Here is a 22,107-nt window from a genome sequence, read left to right as displayed (position 1 = left end):
CAGAAACAACCTGTAGGCTCAACTTTAGAGATTCACAAGATCTGATATCTCCAACGGAACTATACAGAGGGCCTTAAGAGAGCGAGCACTCCACCGCAAAGGCCCGCCCCCCGGTGCCCAGTTTGGCACTGTCCCACTCGTCGCGTCATTCCGCTTCCGATGTCTCGCGCAGTTCCGCCATGGCCTCCAAGGAAACCCGGCGTACCCCTCCGAAGTCTCGGCGGCGGCCGGAGGGGCGCGACCCGCGACAGGACAAGTACTCGGTGCTATTGCCCACCTACAACGAGCGCGAGAACCTGCCTCTCATCGTGTGGCTGCTGGTGAAAAGCTTCACGGAGAGGTAGCATGCCCGGCCGCCCTGCCCGAAGAAGGAGATGAACTGGCTTCCCGGCCTGGTTGCCTGCCGGCAGTTGGCTGCGCCAGGCGGCCCTGCGGGGCCGCTCTGCGGCTGCCAGGGGAAGTCTTGGGGAGGGGGCCCCTCTGCGAGGGACGCCGAGGCGGATTCTTCAGGGGGGGGGGGGTCAGTCCGTGTCTCGGTTCTCCTTGCTGCCCTTGGGTTTTGCGAAACAGCCCTTTATCTTTACTGTACATTGCCCCCCCTCCATCCGTCACCGCCTTTTTTTCAAAAGGACTGGTCCCGTTCACCGGGGGNTACTCGGTGCTATTGCCCACCTACAACGAGCGCGAGAACCTGCCTCTCATCGTGTGGCTGCTGGTGAAAAGCTTCACGGAGAGGTAGCATGCCCGGCCGCCCTGCCCGAAGAAGGAGATGAACTGGCTTCCCGGCCTGGTTGCCTGCCGGCAGTTGGCTGTGCCAGGCGGCCCTGCGGGGCCGCTCTGCGGCTGCCAGGGGAAGTCTTTGGGAGGGGGCCACTCTGCGAGGGACGCCGAGGCGGATTCTTCAGGGGGGGGGGGTCAGTCCGTGTCTCGGTTCTCCTTGCTGCCCTTGGGTTTTGCGAAACAGCCCTTTATCTTTACTGTACATTGCCCCTCCTCCATCCGTCACCGCCTTTTTTTCAAAAGGACTGGTCCCGTTCACCGGGGGCTAGGCTGTGCGCCTGACCTCACTCCGCCGTCTAGGTGGTGGGGATCCGCGGCGGGAGCCCAGAGTCCTAGCGAGCGCACGCACTCCCGCCCCGGTGCCCAGTGCTTATGTAAGCATGAGGTTGGGTGTCTGCTGCTGGGCTGGCGGAAGGGCAGCTTCGCTGATCACTGGGGATGTTGTGGTCGTTAGAACCTGGGGCTTGCAGTTTGAATATGAAAGCGTTTATACAATTAAAAAAAAAGAACTTTGGTAAATTTTGGTGTCAGTGCAAAGCAGCTCATTTCTGTGATTACAAGGGTGGGACTATGTTGTAGAAATCTTGAAGATCTTCCCATGTCATCAGCACCTACAAACTTAGCAAATTATTTTGAAAGCTAAGTAATATTCATTATAGCTGTGTTATATTTTATCTAACTGGGTCGTGTCAACGATCAGATTCTTTTCAAAGTTTTGTTTTTTTTTTTTACTTTTGCTTCACAAATGAGAATGGGGACTTTGTTCACACCAGTTTCCCACGTTTTGAAAAGTGCTCGACACATAGCGAGTGCTCCTCTATTAGGTGAACGTTGCAACAAGCACTCCTACTGTTGCTGACACATCGGGATGAAGTCTTCGCGGTGATATTGTTGAATCGACAGTGGTGTGCTAGAAGTTGATAGTTATTGCCAAATTGTTCTCAAAAAACGATTGTACCGGCTTACGACCGGCTTACGACTGGCTTACGACCGGCTTACGACTCGCTCTTCAGAGAGTGCCAGTACCCCTTCAGCCAGTCAACCTGAGTATCCGTAAACTTCCTTCGTTGGAAATGCAAGTTGGTGAAAAGTATTGCTGGGTTTTTTTTTTCAGCTGCACCATTATATTATTTTGCTTTATTTTTCAGTTACAGTTTATACTCCGTGTTATTTTGTATTAGTTTCAGGTTTATATCATTGGTTAAGAAATCAAACATCCTTCTCTTCCCCTCTAAAGATACATAAATTAAATTTTTAAAAAAATCATAAACATTGCTGTTCTGGGTTTTTTAATGAGATAACTATCTTTACATAAAAAGCTCTTCAAATTTTTTATTCATCTCTTTTTGTATTATCTTTTTATTTTGATTTCTACAAGCTCTTTCCAACTTAGAGAAATTGTCATGTAGCTGGTCTTGTTCCTATTTGTTTTCTGATTATACAATATTTTTGCTTTATTTTAACATATCTTTGTAGTGCAATTTATCTTTTAATAGTCTGGGTGGATTTTTTAAATCAAAATGAAATTTAAGGAAGGAACAACTATTTTCTTGCAGATGCAGTCAAATTGCCTTATTGATGTCTGATCGGCTTGATGCCTTTAAGCAACCTCACCCTCAGGTGGGAAGGGTGCTTTGAAGTAGGAGAGAGATGTGATTTTGCTTACGAAGTGTAGCTCTTTCATCACATTAGCCAGAATCAGCATCTTACATGTTCTGGCATGTAAAGTACATGCCCAAATGTTAGGCACAGCTGGGAAGCTGAAGTCATCCTGTCTTCTGGTAGAGAATAGATAGGCTGAGTTTTGCTTTCTGGCAGGTTTGCTGGGGCTGACTTTCTTCAGCCTTTGGCGGAGTGTGTTTTCTGGTTGCAAGTTCCTTGCATGTTTCCTGAGGTAGGACCAAGAAGACACAGAATGTTGTGTGTGAGAGAGTTTGGCTGGGCCTAGTTTTCTTTCCGCTTAAGTTTCCCAATAAAGTTAACAAAAAAATTTTTTTTCAGGGAGTAGGGGCAGACATGCCAGTGATCTCATGGACCTCCAAGTATGGGCTTGTTTGAAGAATAGAAACTATGTGGTAAAGACATAGAAATAGAATAGAAACTATGTGGTAACTGTGATGGAGAACAGCAGAGAGATGCTAATTTGGAAGCATATTGAACTCTTATAATTCTGTGCTATTTCTTTTTATTTGATAGTGTGGAATAATGGGCACAACTATTTGAAATAGTGATGTCAAAGGTTGTACTCTTCTAAAGTGGGGTTTTTTAAGGGTGAAATTAAGTTGGACTTGTTCCTGATTATGTTCTTTAAATCATTTGGGAATTAAAAATCACTAAGAGCTGCTCCGTCATTTTGAGTTGACTTTTAAATATACTTTTGAAATAGTATAACTAAGATTACTATTAAGGTTCCACAGTTCTATTTCCAAAGTAAGTAAAACTTCATATGATATCCAATCATATATATTACATATATAAATGACTGGGTGGTTGTTTTTTTTAAGTGAAAAGTGTGGTTTCCGTCAGAATGTTTTAACATCTTAGGACTTTATAATAGCAGTGCTCAGCAACATGCTGAATTTGGAGGCGACATACTGTTTGGAGGTGAATATTTGACATTTCATTTGTTGGTTGAAGTTTTCTTTGGTGATTAACATGGAACTATATTTCCACTACTGGTTAAGAATTAGTTTTAAAATTAATTTTTTAATTGGACAGTACTGGATTCAAACAATGCAAATTCCGTTTGTTTTTTAACTTAGTGACATCAACTACGAAATTATCATCATAGACGACGGAAGCCCGGATGGAACAAGGGATGTTGCCGAGCAGTTGGAGAAGATCTACGGCTCAGACAAAATTGTAAGTCACGTGGCTCTTTTCCCGTCTTGCCAGTCGTGATTTTGTAGGGGAAGGATGAGAGACGAACGGTGCTTTAAGTTCAGTCTGTTGGTCCGGAAACTGCAAAGGCAAAGAGCAACTTAGACACTTGGGATGTAGGTGCATTTCCGTTGTGCTTGAGGTTTTACATCTTTCCGATGGGTTGGGTCAGTAGTTGTACAGCAAAATAGTTTCGGGATGAACTGTTTCTATGACTGATCCTGCAGACAAATTTTCTGGAAGGACAAAATTAAAGCATGACATTGACTCGACAAGGGGGGTGATCGATGAGGCTGCGGTTGTTGGTGTGTGTCTTGGTCTTTCCTGCTCCCCTTCTCGGGGGGGGGGGGGGGGGGGGGNGGGGGGGGGGGGGGGGGGGGGGGGGGGGGGGGGGGGGCTCGTGCGTTAGGGAGCGAACACTGCCAGTGGGTGAAAGTTTGTAACTGAGGAAAGTGGCTGTTTTCCTGGGGAGTAGGAATGGCTTTTCGGAGGACTTGCCATTTTTATGTTTATTTTTACTGGTAGAATAGTCTTGTGGGAGTAGGTTGACTTTCTGAGTCTTAAACTTTAGATTTTCCCACTGCACCTCGACGCCTGTTCTTCTTTGGGAGTAAGTTAGGCAGATGTAATGTTCATTTTATAATAGTTTCATTCCCTTGGTTTCATTATATATATGGCTTCATTTGTATATGAATACATATATATGGCTTCTTATATATGAATACATATATGTGTGTGTTTTTAGTCACTGGTTTGGATTTTAATATGTTTGAGAATACTAGTGAGCTTGACTTCAGCTAATTCTTGGGCCAAAGCATACAGTTAAGTCCATGTCTAATTAGAAGACACATTTGAGGCATGGGGCATTGTGACTTCCGTAGACCAGAGTTGCTCAGCCTTGGCACTGTGGACATTTGGGGCCCAGCGTTCCTTGCTCCGAGAGGCTGTTCTGTGTGTTGTAGGCTGTTTGGCATCAGCTCTGGTCTCTAGCCACCCTCCTTCCTGGAGCGGTGGCAACCAAGAATGTCTCAGGACTTTGTCAGATGTCCCCTTAGGGGCAAAATTGTCCCCTCCTCCCCACAAAGAACCATGGGGTAGACATAAAGAAGTCTCTTGGAGAACCTTTGTTGATATTTGCATTTCAAGAAATGGCACTTGGCATCATAAAAAAAAAAACAGTCACTGGGTCCCAGTATTCTTGATTAGTCTAAATTAATTTGTTTCGTGGGAGGAGATCTTGGTTGGTGGGAAGAGTCAAGGGAGCTGTGTTACTGGTACATGCGTGGCGAACCTGTCCTGCAGCGGGGACTCTGGGTCTCTCACGGATCAGTCACTCCTCCACCCTCTCCGGGACCTCCTGCTGAGGAGGGGAGGGCAAAGGGCGGTGAGAAGCTGGCAGATGTTCAGCCTTCCCGCAGTGACTTCCAGTGATGGTTCGTGGTTTTGGCAGCAGTTCCCCGGCTTCTCCTTCAGAGCCTCCGGGCCACGGCCAGTGGGGCACCCTTGTCACCTAGAGTGCTCTGAAGCTGCATGCTGCTGTTTAATCTGGGGGTGTCAGCCTGACCATATTTTGAATACTTATGTCATAGAAGCTTAGCCTTGAGGTATAATTGATTGATGAATTAGTAAGGACTGCCCACTAAATTGACCTTCGCAAATTCTAAAACAACACTTTTATTTGCCCCATCATTTTCCCCATCAACCTGATAAAATTCAAATGAATAAGGAAAAAAATTAGCATTTACTGTGGTGATTTCCCTATAGTACCAGGGGAATTCACTATTCATTCATTATTTTATGAATCTTTTTAAAAAAGATTTTTACTTATTTATTTTTAGAGAGGGGAAGGGAGGGGAAAAGAGGGAGAGAAACATCAGTGTATGGTTGCCTCTTACATGCCCCCTACTGGGGCCCTGGCCCACAACCCAGACATGTGCACTGACTGGGAATCGAACTTGTGACTCTTTGGTGCGCAGGCCAGCACTCAGTCCACTGAACCACACCAGCCAGGGCTGACCTTTGAATCACTTAAACTAGAAACATTTTTTTCAGTGTGAGGCCTTGCCAGGGCGGGCACTTACTTGCTTTTAAGTGACATATGTGTGCTTAGTTGAGGGGAAAGATGGATAAAAATGATTATTTTTCTCAGATAAAGTGGTTCAGCCCAGATACTTTGTCAGCTAGCCTGTCAAACTAGTTAAAATGAATGTTTCAGGAAAAAGCCAAGGAAGATTTTTTTTAAATAAAACAAACAAACAAAACTCTGTAATGAGGAAACAGACAAGAGGGCTAATTCACTTCCCGAGATTGCACGGCTAATTCATAAAGGGCAGGGGTGGGACTGTAGAAAAATCGGGAATATATGATCTAAACCGCTAACCGGGGTTACAGGGCAGGGAGACCCGAGAGCGTGGAGGGCTCCAGCCTCTCCGTGTGGAATGCCTCCGTTGTGTGGGGTTCACTTCACCCCCCGACCTGAAGTCAGATGCAGCCGGCAGTTCTGTGCAAATTCTGCTGATACCACTCAGGCACTAAGGGCTGAAAAGACAAAGGGACAAAGAATGCAATAGCACCAGGGGCCATGACCTTGTGGTGGTCGGGCACTGTCCCCAGTTTGATGCTCATCTCAGTTGTCATCCTGGCCGTCACCAAGAAAAGTAAGGAACAGAGGTCGCCACTGGCCAGAAGGCTGCGCTGTGCTCCTTAGGGACAGTGAGGTCAGTCACAGGCCACAGCACGAAGGAACGAAGAGGTGGACGTGGTTTTGGCCACATCTGCGTCTGTGCAGCAGGATGTGTTCGGTGCTTTAGAAACATCAAACATAACTGTGTGGGATTGAGAGGTCTGGCTAATTTATTGTAGCACAGTATTTTGGTCATCCCCAAGTACCAAATTTGCTCTCACAAAAATATCAAGTGTACAAAAATAGATAATTCACGAAACAAAAAACACACATAGCCAAAAAGTCGGTGCAGGGGTGTGGGGTTCAACGGTAAGAAAAGAATTGCAGAGGAGGGGAGAGTGCAGCTGGGCTTGTGGAAGGCCCCAGTGCCTGGCGGGGGGAAACTGGGAAACCAAGGTCCGCACGTCCAGGTGGCCTCCCCTCCCCCGGCCTTTCGTCTCCAGATTAACATCTAGGCCTCAGTTTTTTCAGCTCCAGGCCCAGAAAAGCAGCGAAACCTGGTGGGCCATGCCAGGACCAACAGCAGTGACTAAAGACCCCTGCCATGTCACTGACCAGTCAGCAGAGACCAGGACCCTGAAAAGGCACACCTGGAGAACTGATGCTTATGCTGCTGAGACCCTCCCGAGACCTCCCCTAAGAATCCCACCTTCAAGAGAGAGAAAACCCTCGAGACAAAGAACCCAGTGCGAGCCTTCTCTCAGGAACAGCCCACGCCATTTTCTTTCCTCCTTCTTCCCCACAGGCAGGTGTCCCCTAAACCCTAAGGCACAGGTGGCAAACACAAGGCCCACTGTCCAAAACCTGCCCTCCACCTTGTTTTGTCCGGCCCAGCACCTTGCTTCTACCCGGCAGCAGCACTGAGCTCCTTGCCCCTAATTAAGGAGTAGTTCCATTTACACAGTCCTAAAATTACATTTGGCCCTTTGAAGGCAACCACGAGGCTGATGTGGCCCCCAGTGGAAATGAGTTTGACACCCCTGCTCTGATTGTCCCAAGCTAATCCCCCGAACCCACCTGCAAAGCCCCCTGTTCTCTGACTTCCAAGTGCGCCAAGGCAGCCCAGCCTTGTGCTGCTGCTTTTAGGCAAAGCCCCTCCTCGTTTCACTGTCCCCAGCTTTAGTGAACAGGTCCTCGTAGTCACCCGGACTCGCGTTGTGAAATCCTTCCTCCATGGACTCAAGAACCCACACACTAGCCCTGGCTGGTATAGCTCAGTGGATTGAGCACGGGCTTGCGAGGCAGAGGGTCGAGGTTCGATTCCCAGTCAGGCACATGCCTGGGTTGCAGGCCAGTTCCCAGCAGGGGACTCACAAGAGGCAACCATGCATTGATATTTCTCTCCCTTTCTCCTTCCCTTCCCCTCTAAAGATAAATAAATAAAATATCTTTTTTAAAAAAAGAACCCACACACTACAGTCGGCTCTAGGCAGACCAGCTCAGGGCCAGACCCTGTCCAGTAACAGTCACTGCTGGTTCTCACAACAGCCGGGCCAGGTGAGACGAGCTCCACTGTGGGTGTCCTTCACTGCCCAGAGCACACACGCACTAGCAAGGTGGCTCCAGGGGTGGCGGCCCAGAAGGGGAAGAGGAATCGAGGGGCCGAAGGTGAAGCACAGTAAATGAGGCAATCTGAACTTGTCGTTACACAAGAAATAATCAAGTGCATTCTTGGTGTAAAATGTAAATGGCACCGATGAAACCGAGGTGGACCGTGAGCAGCTTTCTGGGAAAGCGTCCCAGTGCCTCCCCGGGGTGAAGCCCGGGCAGCGTTAGGCGTGTGCTGCCTTGCTGCGTGGATGTGCGTGCGTCCGCCTCTTAGAGCTGGGTGTCGTGCTCGTGTTTCTGCTTTTAAATATAAACGTGGCCTTTCTGCACCATTGTTACTTTCTAGTATCTGGGAGACTTTGTCACCGAACGGCCTCATTCTTTCAGCTGCTCTGTAGTACTCTATCGTATGCAACATACCTGACAGTTTGTGAACTTTTGAACATTCTAAACCTTATAAATAATAAAATTATTTTTTATTTGAAGCACAAACTTTCCCAGCTGAAACATAGGGTTATAGGAAATCTAAGGTGAACTTTAAAAAATTGGCTTTTTCAGGGCCGAGATCAGATGGGCTCAGTGTTTTGTCACTAACTGTCACAAAGTCAAATAAAATCTGACATACCTTGTATGATTCTGCTCAGTGAATTGTGAGTACAGGTGACTGACTGTCTTGCTGTCCAGCAGGAATATATTTTATCTATATTTCTTCCTCCCCTCCCCTCAAGGCCTAGAGCAGCATACGTGTAGTACAAAAGTTTATCCTGGGCAACTGGGACTGAAAAGACTTTGTTCAGAGATTCGCGGTCTGAGGCACCTGCTTATACGCTAGCAAGTGCGGGCGGGCGGGGACGAGAGCCGCTCGTGGTGGTGGGTCTGCCTGAGCTCTTTATCTCAGAAACTTACAACAGAGTCAGAGGCTTGGTGTTCTACCTTTTCAAAAGTTTTCAGATAAAAAGAAAAATCAACTAAGTTAGGGTTTATATATAAAGTAAAAAATGTAGGAAGACTAAGTAATTGACAACACTGTAGGAAAAGAGAATCTGTATCCTTCTCGCCATTGAGCCAGTAGAGAACGCGATGGGATCATTGAAGCATAAAGTCAGGATAAGTTGTTGGAGGAAGAACGATACCGACGTTTAAAATCACAGGAAATTGAAAAAGCAAACAGGGCCACCCAGTGTTCCAAAAACGCATAGAATAAGTGAGACCCGCAGTTTTCCTGGGAGGGCATTAATAAATGTTCACAATGATAAATCAGTGTAAAAACATTGTTTACAGAGTCTCCTGGATAGCGCCAAAAATTTGTGTGTGTGTAAATTTGGCTTTTATTATGAGGTTGGGGTGAAAAAAAATGTTGCTTTCCCTTAAAAGCTGTTAAACTGATTTGATTACTAAATGCTTTTTATAGTTTGGCAAACAAATGTTAAACATACTCTGCTCTAAGGTCTAAGAAATGCAGCTATATTTCTGTTAAAATGAATAGCACTATGTGAATAAAAAAATAATTTTAATAAACTTTTTACTATTTGTATCAAAATGCTGTGTCTTACCCTTACAGCTTCTAAGGCCACGGGAGAGAAAGCTGGGCCTAGGTGAGTAGAGGCTCCCCCTCACACCTGCTTTCTGCCTGGGGGAGGCTGTTCAGCGTTTTCCTGTTCCGGAGCAGGACGGAAGTAACAGCAACCTCCTGTGATGGTTCTCAGTGATCTTAATGACATTTCAGTGGCTCGAGTTGCCCGTATCAGTCAAGGCCCACTCGGGAAGACAGAAGCCAGTGTAACCCTTGCAGCATAGAGAACCTAACACAGAGAATCTGGTTACATGGGTGAGGGGACTGCCGAGAACCCAAACAGAGCACGGAGGCTACTCAGACATTACCCCAAGATGGAGCAACAATGGGAGATGTCGGCTGTAGAGCCCAGGAACCAACCCAGGCTGCCCAGAGCGAGCTAGAATCGATGGTGTTGGGCTGCCTGGCAGGAGTTGGAGCCATTGACGATATGAGGTCAGCGCTGGGAGCCAGAGTAAGAGACGGGGCCACCCAGGCGTTCCCCTCCTCCGCCTCCCGTAGCTATTTGAAAGCCAGCTGACAAGACAGCCTGGGAAAGAAATGCCCCGCAATGCTGGGAAATGCCAGAGAAGGGGCTGAGGGCAACCGTCTTGGACCAGCACACAGCCTTTGAACATTTCTTTAAGTTGTAAGTCTTAAAAGGGTATTCTTATTTTTTAAAAAGAGAGCTTTTCCAGCTTTTAAACATAAAGAAAATCTCAAATGAACTCATCCATTCTGAGATGATCTAAAGGCCCTTATTTCTGTTGTTCGTCACAGTTGCTCATGTTGAGAATTGGTACAATTTTACTGAAAAACGGAGAGCACGGGGGAAGCACAGTTCTGAAAATGGGGATATCTGGTATCCTGACGTCTGTTAGCTAGCTGGCCTCATGAAATGTTCTGAATACCCGAGTCCAGGCGGTTGTTTGGGATTGAAGGAATCTGGACACAGCCATGGACGTGACCAAGGATTACTAATAAGTCCAAGGTGTTTTCAGAAAAGCTGCTACGGTCACTTCTGAACACAATAAGGCAGAAGAGGTCAGTCTTGCTGATGAGACACTGAGCGGCTGGGGTCAGAGCGTGCAGAAATAAGTAATTGATAGCTGTGCCTTTGGCCCCCAGTACCAGAGCAGGGCTGTAGTACTCCAGGCTGCCCCTGGGGTAGAAGACACTGACCGGGTGGGTAGCGTCCGGGGAAATGGGCAGGAGAGAGGGGAGAGCGGAAGTAGGGACACGTGGTAGTCATCAGAAGACAGTGCCGGGACTAAGGGGAAGCTGGGGACAGAGGATGGAATTGAGAGGTGTGTTTGATTGAGAATAAAAATATTTCATTACAGTTCAGGGTCACCTTTAGAGGACGAACTATACTTTTCAGTGCTTAACAATTTCTTCTCTGTTCAAATGTATATGTAAACATTTTCGGTGATTTTCTTTAATAGAGATCGATATTTTCATTTTTAGGAACTGCATATATTCATGGAATGAAGCATGCCACAGGGAATTACATAATTATTATGGATGCTGATCTCTCACACCACGTAAGTAGTGTGTTTCTTTATTAGTGATTTATTGTTGTCTTAGTCTGTTTTACTGACTTACTGTTTATTCTTTCTAAATTTCAGCCAAAATTTATTCCTGAATTCATTAGGTAGGTAATTCTAATATTTGGGAAAAATATCCAATTCAAATCATTTATATTGATTTTGGTCTTATTTTCATTCTTTTTTTTTTTAAAGATGTTATTTATGTATTTATTTTTAGAGAGAGGGGAAGGGAAGGAGAAAGAGAGGGAGAGAAACATTGATGTGTGATTGCCTCTCGTGCGCCCCCTGCTGGGAACTGGCCTGCAACCCAGGCATGTGACCTGACTGGGAATGGAACTGTGACCTTTTGTTTTGCAGCCCATGCTCAATCCACTGAGCTACACCAGCCAGGGCTTATTTTCATTCTTTATTCTTCACTAAGTAAAAATGAACGTGCTATTTTATTTGCTATCAAAAATAAAACGTATAGACTTTTAATCTCAAACTCACGAGTATTTAAGATGTGGGACTAAATGATGTATTTTTGGAACCCTGAGGGACAGGTAATTCCTTTATCTAGATTATCCCAGACATAAAGATGGCAGGTGACGTCCTGGGAAGTGGAATTAAGTCCCGCATCATAAGGGCGAAGCGCCACGACCAAATAGGGTTTACTCTAGGGATGCCGGAGTTGTTCATCTTCAGGAATTCACCAGCATAATGTATCACGCTAACAAAGAAAGCAGTGGGATCAAGTCTGTCAATTCCAAAAGGTATTTGATCAAATTCACTAGCCATTTCCAATAAAAACTTTAAAGTAGAAATAGAGGAAACCATTCAGCATGATAAAGATAACCCAGTCCTAATACAAACATTTTGCTAAATGGTGAAATACGGAATCATTTCTAATAAATTCATCAAGATAAGCATACCAGCTACCATTAAACATGGCAATTTTAAGTAGTAAGACAATCTAGTATAAATATTGATAAGGATACAAAATTATATTGCAGGTGCTATAATTATGTTCTTAGGAAACCAAGAGGCCACAGAGCCTCTCAGAGTAAGAATTTGGGAAGTGATCTGAATGTATGCTAAACACACAAAAACAAAGTCAAACCCTGTCACCCCGCTGTTTAGAACAGTCCGTTAACACATGGGGAAAACCCACACTGCTTTTCTTTGCCCCTGAAACTGCACGTGATCTGTCCCTGCCTCCCTCTCTGAACTCACCTCGCGCCTCTCCCCTCGGAGCCTCTGCTGCTCTCTCTGCTGCGGGCTCACTCCTCCCGTTTCCGGTGCACACAGAGTGCTGTGTTCCCTCTGCCTGCTCCCTGGTGGCCGAGAATTTCTCATCTTTTGATTTCTGCATAAAGTTACCCCAGAGATACCACCTCTGCTTATATTTCCAGTACACAAAGCCTCTTTGACCTGTTAAGGAAATAGAACCAGGGGAACAGGAAATGGGAAAGATACAAACAGGCCATCTGTAGAAGAAATCCAAATGGCTAATAAATCTAAGAGAAGATAGTCACCATGGGATGTAGTCAGGGCGATGCAAATTAAATATAATTGCACGTTATTATGACCCGTTAGTTTATCAACATTAAAAGCATCTAGCACCCTGGCCAGGCTGCTCAGTGGTTGGAATATCGTCCCATACACCAAAAGGTTGTGGGTTTGATTCCTTTTCAGGGCACTTTGATCCCCTGTAAGGGTGAGTATGGGAGGCAACTGATGGATGTTTCTCATATTGATGTCTCTCTCTCCCCTACCCCCTCTGAAAATCAACAAACCTATCCTCAGGTGAGGAATTAAAAAAAAAAATCCAGCAGTACACCGAGCACCAATAAGATTGTAGAAAATGAGCACGCTCAAATACTGGGAGGAAGTGAGTTGCTAAAACCTTTTTAGAAAGTAATTTCGGAGGAGATCTGTCAGAACTGCTTTGTGCCCTGTCTTGCTCTACTATGGGTGGTCCGAGCGCCAGGACGCACACTTAGGAGGGTGCTGCCGCACGATTCGCTGCAGCCGTGTTCCTGGAAGCGTGGGGCCCACCGCAGAAGCAAGCGTGGGAGGATGCGGGTCCAGTGTCCTACAGAGTATTTCCGAAGCTTTTGAAGAAGAGGAGGGAGAGTCTCTTGTCCTGCAGGGCGGGGTGGCAGACTCATCTTCACCAGGGGCCACATCAGCCTCGAGGTTGCCCTCAAAGGGCCAAATATAATTTCAGCTCCTTAACAGTTAAGCAGTAGTTACATTGACACAGCCCTAAAATTATTTCGGCCCTTGGAAGGCAACCACCAGGCTGGTGTGGCCCCCAGTGAAGATGAGTTTGACACCCCTGCTAGGCATTTCCATGATGTGTATTATTTACCGATAGAAAGCAAGTTAAAAATGTGCTGTTTTTGGATTCCAGTTGTTTAAAAGCCACCTAACACCCTAGAGGTGTGTTCATTTTTTGAGTTATTTTCTTAGAAACAAAGAGAAAGGTCTAGAAGGTTACCAGGCTGTTTTAGTAGTGTTTCCTTCAGGGGGCCAGAACAGAATGCGTGGGGATTGGGAAGTTGAATTTCGGTACCACATTTTAGGGTGGTTCCCCGTGGTGCAGTCAGTACAGTCGGGTTTGAGCTTCACTTTGAAAGAGCTCGCAGTGGTGTAGTTTCTCTGCTTTCTTGGCATTTTTATTTTCTAGCTGTAAGTCTTAGAAGTCTTGTTTGTGTGGCTCTGGAAAATAACTATTGAAAGCTCAGTAGCTTTCTCTGATTACCAGCTAATTTATTTGTTCTACAGGAAGCAAAAGGAAGGTAATTTTGACATTGTCTCTGGAACTCGCTACAAGGGAAATGGCGGTGTCTATGGCTGGGATTTGAAACGAAAATTAATCAGGTATATACATGTGCTGTGATTTCTCTCTTTTAGAGTAACCACTATACTGTACATATGTTTAACACTGGCATTTAGATTAAATCACCACGCTGCCTTGGGGTTTGTGGGGTCAGAGCACAGCACCCAGTAAATATCCCCACGTAGCTGCTTACCTACAGTTTTTCCTATGATTACAGTATTTTATTTTGGGTATTTTTCATTAAGGAAAAATCAGCATAAAGCTTTGAACCTGTGGTAACAGTGGTGTGATTGATTGAGCCCAAATTTATTCTATCGGACCTTCAGCTTTGATTTTTAAGTGAGCTATTCATCTATATTTTGGCACTATATAGGTAGTTTTTTCCATATATTTTTATTATTATTATTATTATTTAAGATTTTATTTATTTATCTTTAGAGGGGAAGGGAAGGAGAGAATTATCAATGTATGGTTGCCTCTCGTGAGTCCCCTGCTGGGAACTGGCCCGCAACCCAGGCATGTGCCCTGACTGGGAATCGAACCGCGATTGTGTGGTTCGCAGGCCTGCGCTCAATCCACTGAGCTACACCAGCCAGGGCTTTATTTTTTTATTATTTTTAAATAAATAAGACACTTCATGATTTCAACGTTTTTAAAGTAGTGAGGCTTTGGAGTCAGATGGATAAAATCCTGATTGTTTCATTTACTTACCTGTGTCACTTTGCACCTTTTCTAAGCTTTTCTTTCCTCGTCATAAAATGGAAATAAATCTGCTGTTTCAGTTTCTTCTTGCTGTACAACAAACCACTCCAAGGCTTAGTGACTTAAGTAAAACAACTGCTTACTATTGCCCCTGGCTCGGGGAAGTGGCTGGTGATTCTGCTGGCTCCCCTGGGCTCCTCGCAGCCCCCCTCAGCTGGAGAGCCAGCTGTGTTGGAAGGCCCGTGATGTCCTCACTCAGCCAGTAGTAGGTGCCGATTGGCAGCTGGGCCCTTTCGGTTCTGCATTTGGCTCCTAACCTGGAAGGTGAGGCCAGCTTCTTTAGGTGACATCCTAAGGGCAGCATGCAGGTCACCAGTTTGATTCTCGGCCAGGGCCATGCCTGGGTTGCGGGCTGGGCCCCCAATTTGGGGGCCTGTGGGAGGCAGCCACACATTGATGCTTCTCCCCCTTTCTTTCTCCCACCCTTCCATTCTCTCCAAAAATAAATAAATAAAATCTTTTTAAGAAAATAAAAATAAATGAAATAGATGGAAAAATACATACACACACTCATACACACATGCACTCACATTCCTTTGATTACATACATTTTAGGTGTTGATGTTCTGGATTTTTATTTTTATTTTATTTTATTTTTTTTTGGCAGCTCCTAGGAGCAAATTAAAGGGGGGGGGGAGTTTTTATTAGCCATTATCCCAGCTATATCCCTAATGATGTTGTTTATATAAAAATAAACAGGGCCTTGGTGGTTACCTTGGCTTTGGAAACTCTCTCTCCGGGGAACTTTTCTGATTCTGAGCACAATAAAACAGCTGCAGTACCCAAGTCCCTTTTCCAAGAAGAGCAGGTCACATCTTTTTGAAATGTTAATAATAGCTGTTGGTCAGTAGTAGCTTGTAATGGGTTGATACTTAGTTGAGTTTACAAGCCCTGAGCCCTTGTTAGCGACTCTAAAAGTTGCTGTTAGAGGCCTTGCCCCAAGAGTGGGGGTGTCGGAGGAGGGCTGCTGGGGGCCATCGGCTGTGGATGAGGTCCTGAGAGTGGGGCACGGCTAGCAGCGTTCGTGCCCCTTGAAGAAGGGACAGAGCTTGAGTCTCCTCGTCGCCCCCACCCTTCCCCTCAGGAGCGCACAGCTAGAAGGCAGCCATCAGTGAGCAGGGAGGATTTGTAGTGTCTTGGCCTTCCTGGCCTCCAGGAATGTGGGAAGTAAGTGACTGTTGGTGAAGCCACCACGTCTAGTATCTTGTTACAGCAGCCCAAGCAGACTAAGATCTCTCTCCACAGACTAAAGATTTCTTGGTCCTATAAAAGTAATATTTTTGTACACTAGTGGTACATTTATTTATGAAACTGGTGTAGCATTTTTTAGTACTTTGCTCTTGGATGTCTTTCTCTTGCTTAGAAACTATTTTATAAAGAAAATCTGACTTTTATTTGACAGCCGTGGGGCCAATTTTATAACTCAGATTTTGCTGAGACCTGGAGCATCTGATTTAACAGGAAGTTTCAGGTACAGTGAAAACTATAATTTTCTATTTCTACTATTTATAACTCCTTGCCTAATTTCTTGCTTTACAATGGCTTACTTTAAAGAAGTGCTTTGCCTTGCTCCCCTATTTTTGTTCCGGAACACTAAAAAGCCTGAAGCTCCTTAGAAGCTGCTAATCAAACCTAAGCATCCTCACAGAAACATCGCGCTTCTTTACTTTAAAGAGGAGCGAAGGCGTGGCTCGGGTCTTCACAAACGGGCACAGGCAGGGCAGGTCGGCGTGCTTGTTTGCGTGAGTACCAGGGTCCAGCCCCTGAGGGGCCCAAGGGGCCCCTCACTGCTCCCTCCGAACACTGCCGCGGTGCAGTGCTCTGGAGGCCGCCGCCTCTTCCAGGGGTCGCTGCCACTCCCGTGGACATCTGCCGCATTGGCCCCAGAAAAGTCTAAAATTGGCACTGCTCATGCAGAGCAATCTGTCACCTTGCTCTCCGTGTGTGTTTTATAAAAATTCTCATGTGATGGGTGCAGAGCCTCCCGCTGGGTCCCTCGGGGGTTTCTTTTTTTGTTTATTCTGGGGGGGGGGGCAGAGGGTATATGTGTGTTTAATTTTAGACTTGCTACAGTGGAGGAACTGTTTTGTATGACCATGCCAAAAGATTAAAGCCTGCCAGATTTTTCTTAAATCTCTGAAACTGCAAGATGCCTGCTTATTTTCTTTTAAGGCCCAAACCCCATGCATTAGTGAGTAATTTATATTACTTGATATTTACTTTTTCCACTAAATAGTGTTGACTTGCGGTCCTTCGCTAGAGTTCACATACCCCTAAGAGCTGTTGGAAGTAACTGGTGCCCGCAGCGTAACTGTGAGTCTAGAGTAAATCGGTTCAGGGACAGTGAGGCCGAGAGGGTCGAAAGCGAACATTTCTTTTTTGTGTCCTTAATTGGTAAAATAAAAATGGCCATGAGGCCAGAGCAACTGCCCCCCCTTCCCCACCCCCACCCCCAGAAATGAAGAAAGGAGCCATCACAAATTAGAGGTTAAATGAAAATGAAGCCTTTCTAGAATTAAAGTGTAAAGTGGTTAGAAAGCAGAGTTTGGTTTATAAAAGACAGATGGAGCCCGTCAATGTATCCCTTTTGTTCCCCTGTTCAAGGCAGAGGAGTAACATGTTACCTGGTTCGGGTCACTGAGTGCTGTGCAGTACAGTGCACAGAGCAGCGGCACTCAGAATGGCTGTGCAGCCAGGGGGCCCCTGTGGACTTCATGGGCCATGGGCACGATGACTCGGAAGGAAGGCCCAGGGTGGCTGCAAGGGTTGTGGTGATGGGGGCTTTGTTTTTCAGCCTACTTTCCCTGTGGAAAGCTCTGCAGGTGCTTTCCAAAAAGCTAAAAGGTGATTCGTTTTAGAGTCGGCCAATATTTATTGCATGCCCAGCACTAGACAAGAGTCAAAGTCCATGTCCTCATGGAGTTGACACATTCTGATGGGGCGAGACGTGCAACTATGTAAAATAGGTGCTGCAGCAGCACGTGGGGACGCTGCCATTTAGAAAAACAGCAGAGAGAATGGGTGGTGCCACTGCACTGCCGCCAGATCCGTGTGGGGGTTAGAGGCAGGGGCAAGGACGAGGGATGGCCTAGAGCTCCAGAGGTCTTTCAGTGAGAGCAGTGATTGGGTGTGCCCTATGCAAACTTCAGAGCAGACGGAGCGGACACGTACACGCACTAGTGAGCCCATCAATTTCACTACTTTTAAATAGTTCGTCGTCTCTTCCAAGAGTAGTGACCTGTTAAATACATGCTTTATTAAAGTTCAACTTCTCATTAAAGTTTGTTAATTGTCATTAGATTCCCAGTATTTAGGGGCCCTGTGCCTTTTACAAAGTAAGTGGAAACTCAAAAAGGCTGCAGCTTGAGGTTGACCACGCCTCCCCGCCTTGGGCGTTGCAAATCCAGGTGGCCTTTAACTGGGAAGAAAACAAGTTAGGCCAAACTGCCTCTCCTAACTTGCTCCAAAAAGACCAAGAGAAATTGCTGCCTGCTTTCTCACTGAGACTGTTGGTGGGGTGGGAAGGAAGGAGTGTTTGTTCGTAAACCTCAGTGACTGCCAACAGGGAGCTCCTCAGGAAAGCCATAGGGTTCACTCACCGGACTTGCCAGCTCCCGGCTGCCTTTGTAAATGCGATGAGCTTTGTATTGGCCAGCAGTCTACCTGAAGTTAGAGCGCAGTCACTCACTGGGTGTAGGTACCTAACTGTGACCTCAGTCAGTGATAGCTGTGTCCCACCAGGACTGCTTACATCCTGTGGCGCCTAGTTCCTGTCTTAACCCAGCTTACCCAAGCTCACCCTGGAGGGGCTGGTGTATCCAGGGAGTTTATTTAGTGGGTCTGCAGAAAAAGATGCTTGTCACAAATATTTATGAGGAAGTGCTTGTTAATTACTAGGTTCTTCTTGTCATCTGGTGTATTTGTTGCTTCATTACCTATCAACTCTATTGTTCTGATATTTGGAACCATTTCTACTCTTCCAACTTTAAAAATACATTTTAAGAAAATTTAAAAAGTAAAAACAGTAGGTGCTTCTGCTTTGAATGATTCACCTTACTATATTTTTATCATTTCTGATAGTACAGTAGGAGAATAGTTCTGTAAAAAGTACTAAGAATTCGCCCCCACTGGTGTAGCTCAGTGGACAGAGTACCAGTCTGCGAATAAAAAGGGTTGCCTTTCGACCCCCAGTCAGGGCACAGGCCTGGGATGCTGGCCAGGTCTCCAGGAGGGGGCGTGCAAGAGGCAACCACACATGGATGTCTCCCTCGCTCCCTCCTTTCCCCTCTCTAAACATAAAGAAAACATAATTTTTTAATACTAAGAATTCATTTTTTAATTATTTACAAAATATTTCATGACCTCTCTGGTTCAAAACAAATGTAAAAATCAACCGTGAGAACTTTTCTGTATACAGACGGCTAGTGCAAGTTTCAGGTTTTAGAAATACCAGTGAACTTTTTGAAAGGTCAGGATACATGCAGGCAAGTATATTTACCTAAGTGTTTATATGTTTTTTAATTTTACACAGGTTATACCGAAAAGAAGTTCTACAGCAATTAATAGAAAAATGTGTTTCTAAAGGCTATGTCTTCCAGATGGAAATGATTGTTCGGGCAAGACAGCTGAATTATTCTGTTGGCGAGGTATGCAGCTGATGGTGAATAGTATGTGTATTCCTCATAAAGAAATAATAAGGTTTAGGTTTTTTATAATAAAAAGTTTAATTTTGATAATTACCAAATAAATGGGAAAGGCTTCCAGCTTTTTAGAATGCCCATGCACTAACGGGTGAAAATTCACATCCCTTTCACATTAATACATTTGACCTACCAAGATTTAAAACATCAGCCCTGGCTGGTGTGGCTCAGTGGATTGAATGCCAGCCTGCGACCAAAGGGTCAGTTCAATTCCCAGTCAGGGCACACGCCTGGATTGCGGGCCAGGTCCCCAGTAGGGGGCGCACGAGGGGCAACCACACATTGATGTTTCTCTCCCTGCTTCTCTCCTCTCTCTAAAAATAAATAAAATCTTTAAAAGAAACAAACATTACCTGGCTGGTGTAGCTCAGTGGATTGAGCGCAGGCCTGCAAACCACATGATCGCGGTTCGATTCCCAGTTAGGGCACATGCCTGGGTTGCAGGCCAGTTCCCGGTTCCTGGCTGGGGACGCATGAGAGGCAACCATACATTGATATTTCTCTCTCTCTCCTTCCCTTTCCCTCTAAGATAAATAAATAAAATCTTAAAAAAAAAAAGAAACAAACATTAACCGAAGGCAGCATTCCCTTTTAAACACTTAAAAGTTACTGGTATGTCTCCACTCTTGCCCTTTCTTCTGACCACTCAGCATTCTGGGATGGGCCTGTTTCCTGCTTTTCCTCTTGCCATACCCCAAAGCCACCCAACTTGAAAATGAATGATGAGTAGCCCATATCTTGTGAGTAGACGAGAAGCCAGGAATTGTGGGTGGGGGTGCGGTCTCTAATATTCACAGCCAGCTAGTGAACGCGGGGGAATACTCTTCCTTGTGTAACAGTAAGACTCTTATTCATAACGAGAAATAGCTAAATTTGACAGGCTGGTGAAAAAAATTAAGTGAAAGGCCTTCTTACATTTAGAGTATATTTTTTCCTTGAAATGCAGCCTGAAACTTGAGTAAACCAACTTAATATGCAGGATCAATGCTTTTCAAACAGTTGTCGATTTGTTTATGTGTATCGCCTACTTTTGAACAATAAAGTGCTTGTTTAACTGTGAAGACTTGGAGGTACACACAGGTGCTGTAAGAAATGAAGGGATTGCTTCAATCTGAAGGAACTGCTGTCATAGAACTAATCTTGTTCCTCTGGTGTTAGGGATTTTTGTACGCCTGCTGTGCTTCCTTTTTAATGTTTTTGAAGACTGATAATGTTTTTTTTTTTTTAACTATTACTAGGTTCCAATATCATTTGTGGATCGTGTTTACGGTGAATCCAAGTTGGGAGGAAATGAAATAGTCTCTTTCTTGAAAGGATTATTGACTCTTTTTGCTACTACGTAAAAGAAAGTTATTCATTTATATTTATCATGTTCATTTCAAGTTGAACGTAAAGGAAGCCTGGTTGCTGATTTTTATGAAATGTACTCTTAGAGCATAAACCATAGGTAAGGTAAATTTCATGCAAATCTTTTTTTCTGAAGAAATTCCATTTTGTATGTCAAATTCAATTAGAGAAATGAGCAGTGTTCTCAATTCTCTGTACCATTCTGCTGTATGAAGTAAGACCTATAAATAAACACACATGGGGTTTTGCATAAAACATTGCCGCTTTCCCATTAGAGTGTTTGAGCGCAGTTTCTCACAGGAAAACTGTGAAATACTCTCTGTAAAAACTGAACTGATAGCCCTTTGTACCTAATAGATGTCAGAAGAGGAATGCTAAATATAATCATGAAATACACATGACTGTTCCTATAGGAAGTGAAAAAGAAATGCACACCTTTGCCCTCTCTTTAAAAGTGTATCTCATATTTCGTAAATGAGGTTAAACAGTATACTTAAAGCACCATTGTAGAGTTTGGTGCCGTGTAGCTCTTGAACTGATGAAGCAGTTCCCTGTCAAAGCGAGTCTCCCCAAAACGCTGTCTGACTTGGGGACCCCCGGACAGGAGTTGACAGGCCGGCTGCCTCCCCGTTCCGCGCAGCGCCTGCTGTCAGTGAAGAAAAGTGCCGACATGGAAGCCAAATGTGGCTGTTACAGCAATTCTTAAACATCTCACAAACTATATAAATATTTTTCTCAAAATATTTCCTTTCATATTATTTCAGGATCCTGAACAATGCATATATCTTTACTAATAAAATAAAAGTTCCTTTCCTATAGCTTTTTCTCTCTGTTCAGAAAAGTGTTGATAGTTAAAATGCAAGTTAAGTTGTTCAGTCAAGCTAGTGCAAACATTCTGTGTACTTTCCTTACAGTAGGTAATTTTTAAAAAGATCAGTTTCTAACTGTAACAAAGCTTTTGGATCATGCAGCATCTTTAAAAGTTTGGGGTAAGACATGAGCATATAAGCTTAAGATCAAGTTAACTTTCCTTCACAAGTAAAAGAAAGAGGCGTCTCTAAGTTATTTACTAACCATTTAGTGAACAGTATTCCTGATTATTACATTTTCCTGGCTTGATTGGGCTGCTAAAGTCAAGAAAACGTCAAGTCTGATTTTTCTATTTCTATTCCTAGCAGATCCTACCAGAAATGATACCAGAGTATTAAACATTTGATGGCATTCTGAACATTGCCTGTTCCCACAGTTGAGTCCATAGGACACGTTACAAAAGGGCCTCCACTACCCCACGTCCCTTTACGCAGAGCTGTGCGGTGGCCCAGCAGGGACCCCCCCCTTCCTCAGGGAAGCGACTTCTCCCACCTTCAGTAACTACGAAATTCATCACTGTTTGATGTAAAATTAGTTTTAAGCCAACATAATAGAAATGTAACACCCTTTTTATAAAGTGTTTAGAATATTATCTTTTTTCATGTAAGCCT

At 44.8% G+C, this 22,107-nt stretch overlaps 1 protein-coding gene across 2 annotated transcripts; it reads left to right on the top strand.

The window, feature by feature from the left end:
• Positions 1–83: 83 nt before the first annotated feature.
• On the top strand, positions 84–21,549 carry DPM1 (dolichyl-phosphate mannosyltransferase subunit 1, catalytic). 2 transcript variants are annotated; one of them, XM_037059902.1, is made up of 10 exons: positions 84–257; positions 653–735; positions 3,543–3,642; positions 9,453–9,486; positions 10,911–10,987; positions 11,072–11,097; positions 13,763–13,858; positions 15,982–16,050; positions 19,111–19,225; positions 20,518–21,549. In XM_037059902.1, the coding sequence occupies exons 1-10, from the start codon at positions 180–182 to the stop codon at positions 20,620–20,622; spliced, it is 783 nt and encodes a 260-aa protein (XP_036915797.1). In that variant the 5' UTR covers positions 84–179; the 3' UTR covers positions 20,623–21,549. The 2 variants fall into 2 exon arrangements, with proteins under 2 accessions (XP_036915797.1, XP_036915798.1); XM_037059903.1 differs by lacking the exon at positions 653–735 and having other exon boundaries at positions 84–340.
• The last annotated feature ends 558 nt before the right edge of the window (positions 21,550–22,107 follow it).

The sequence above is a fragment of the Sturnira hondurensis genome, unplaced genomic scaffold, assembly GCF_014824575.4.
Source record: "Sturnira hondurensis isolate 20B ecotype Veracruz unplaced genomic scaffold, ASM1482457v3 Scaffold0011378, whole genome shotgun sequence".
NCBI lineage: Eukaryota > Metazoa > Chordata > Mammalia > Chiroptera > Phyllostomidae > Sturnira > Sturnira hondurensis.
The sequence above is the reverse complement of the archived record's forward strand: the minus strand, read 5'-3'. Positions and strand labels throughout refer to the sequence as shown.

Excerpts from the sequence above, each read along its gene's own strand:
- DPM1 (XM_037059902.1), top strand. The coding sequence starts at position 180 with ATGGCCTCCAAGGAAACCCGGCGTACCCCTCCGAAGTCTCGGCGGCGG. Across the intron at positions 3,643-9,452 it reads TCTACGGCTCAGACAAAATT|CTTCTAAGGCCACGGGAGAG; the intron begins GTAAGTCACGTG and ends TTACCCTTACAG. Across the intron at positions 19,226-20,517 it reads TGAATTATTCTGTTGGCGAG|GTTCCAATATCATTTGTGGA; the intron begins GTATGCAGCTGA and ends AACTATTACTAG.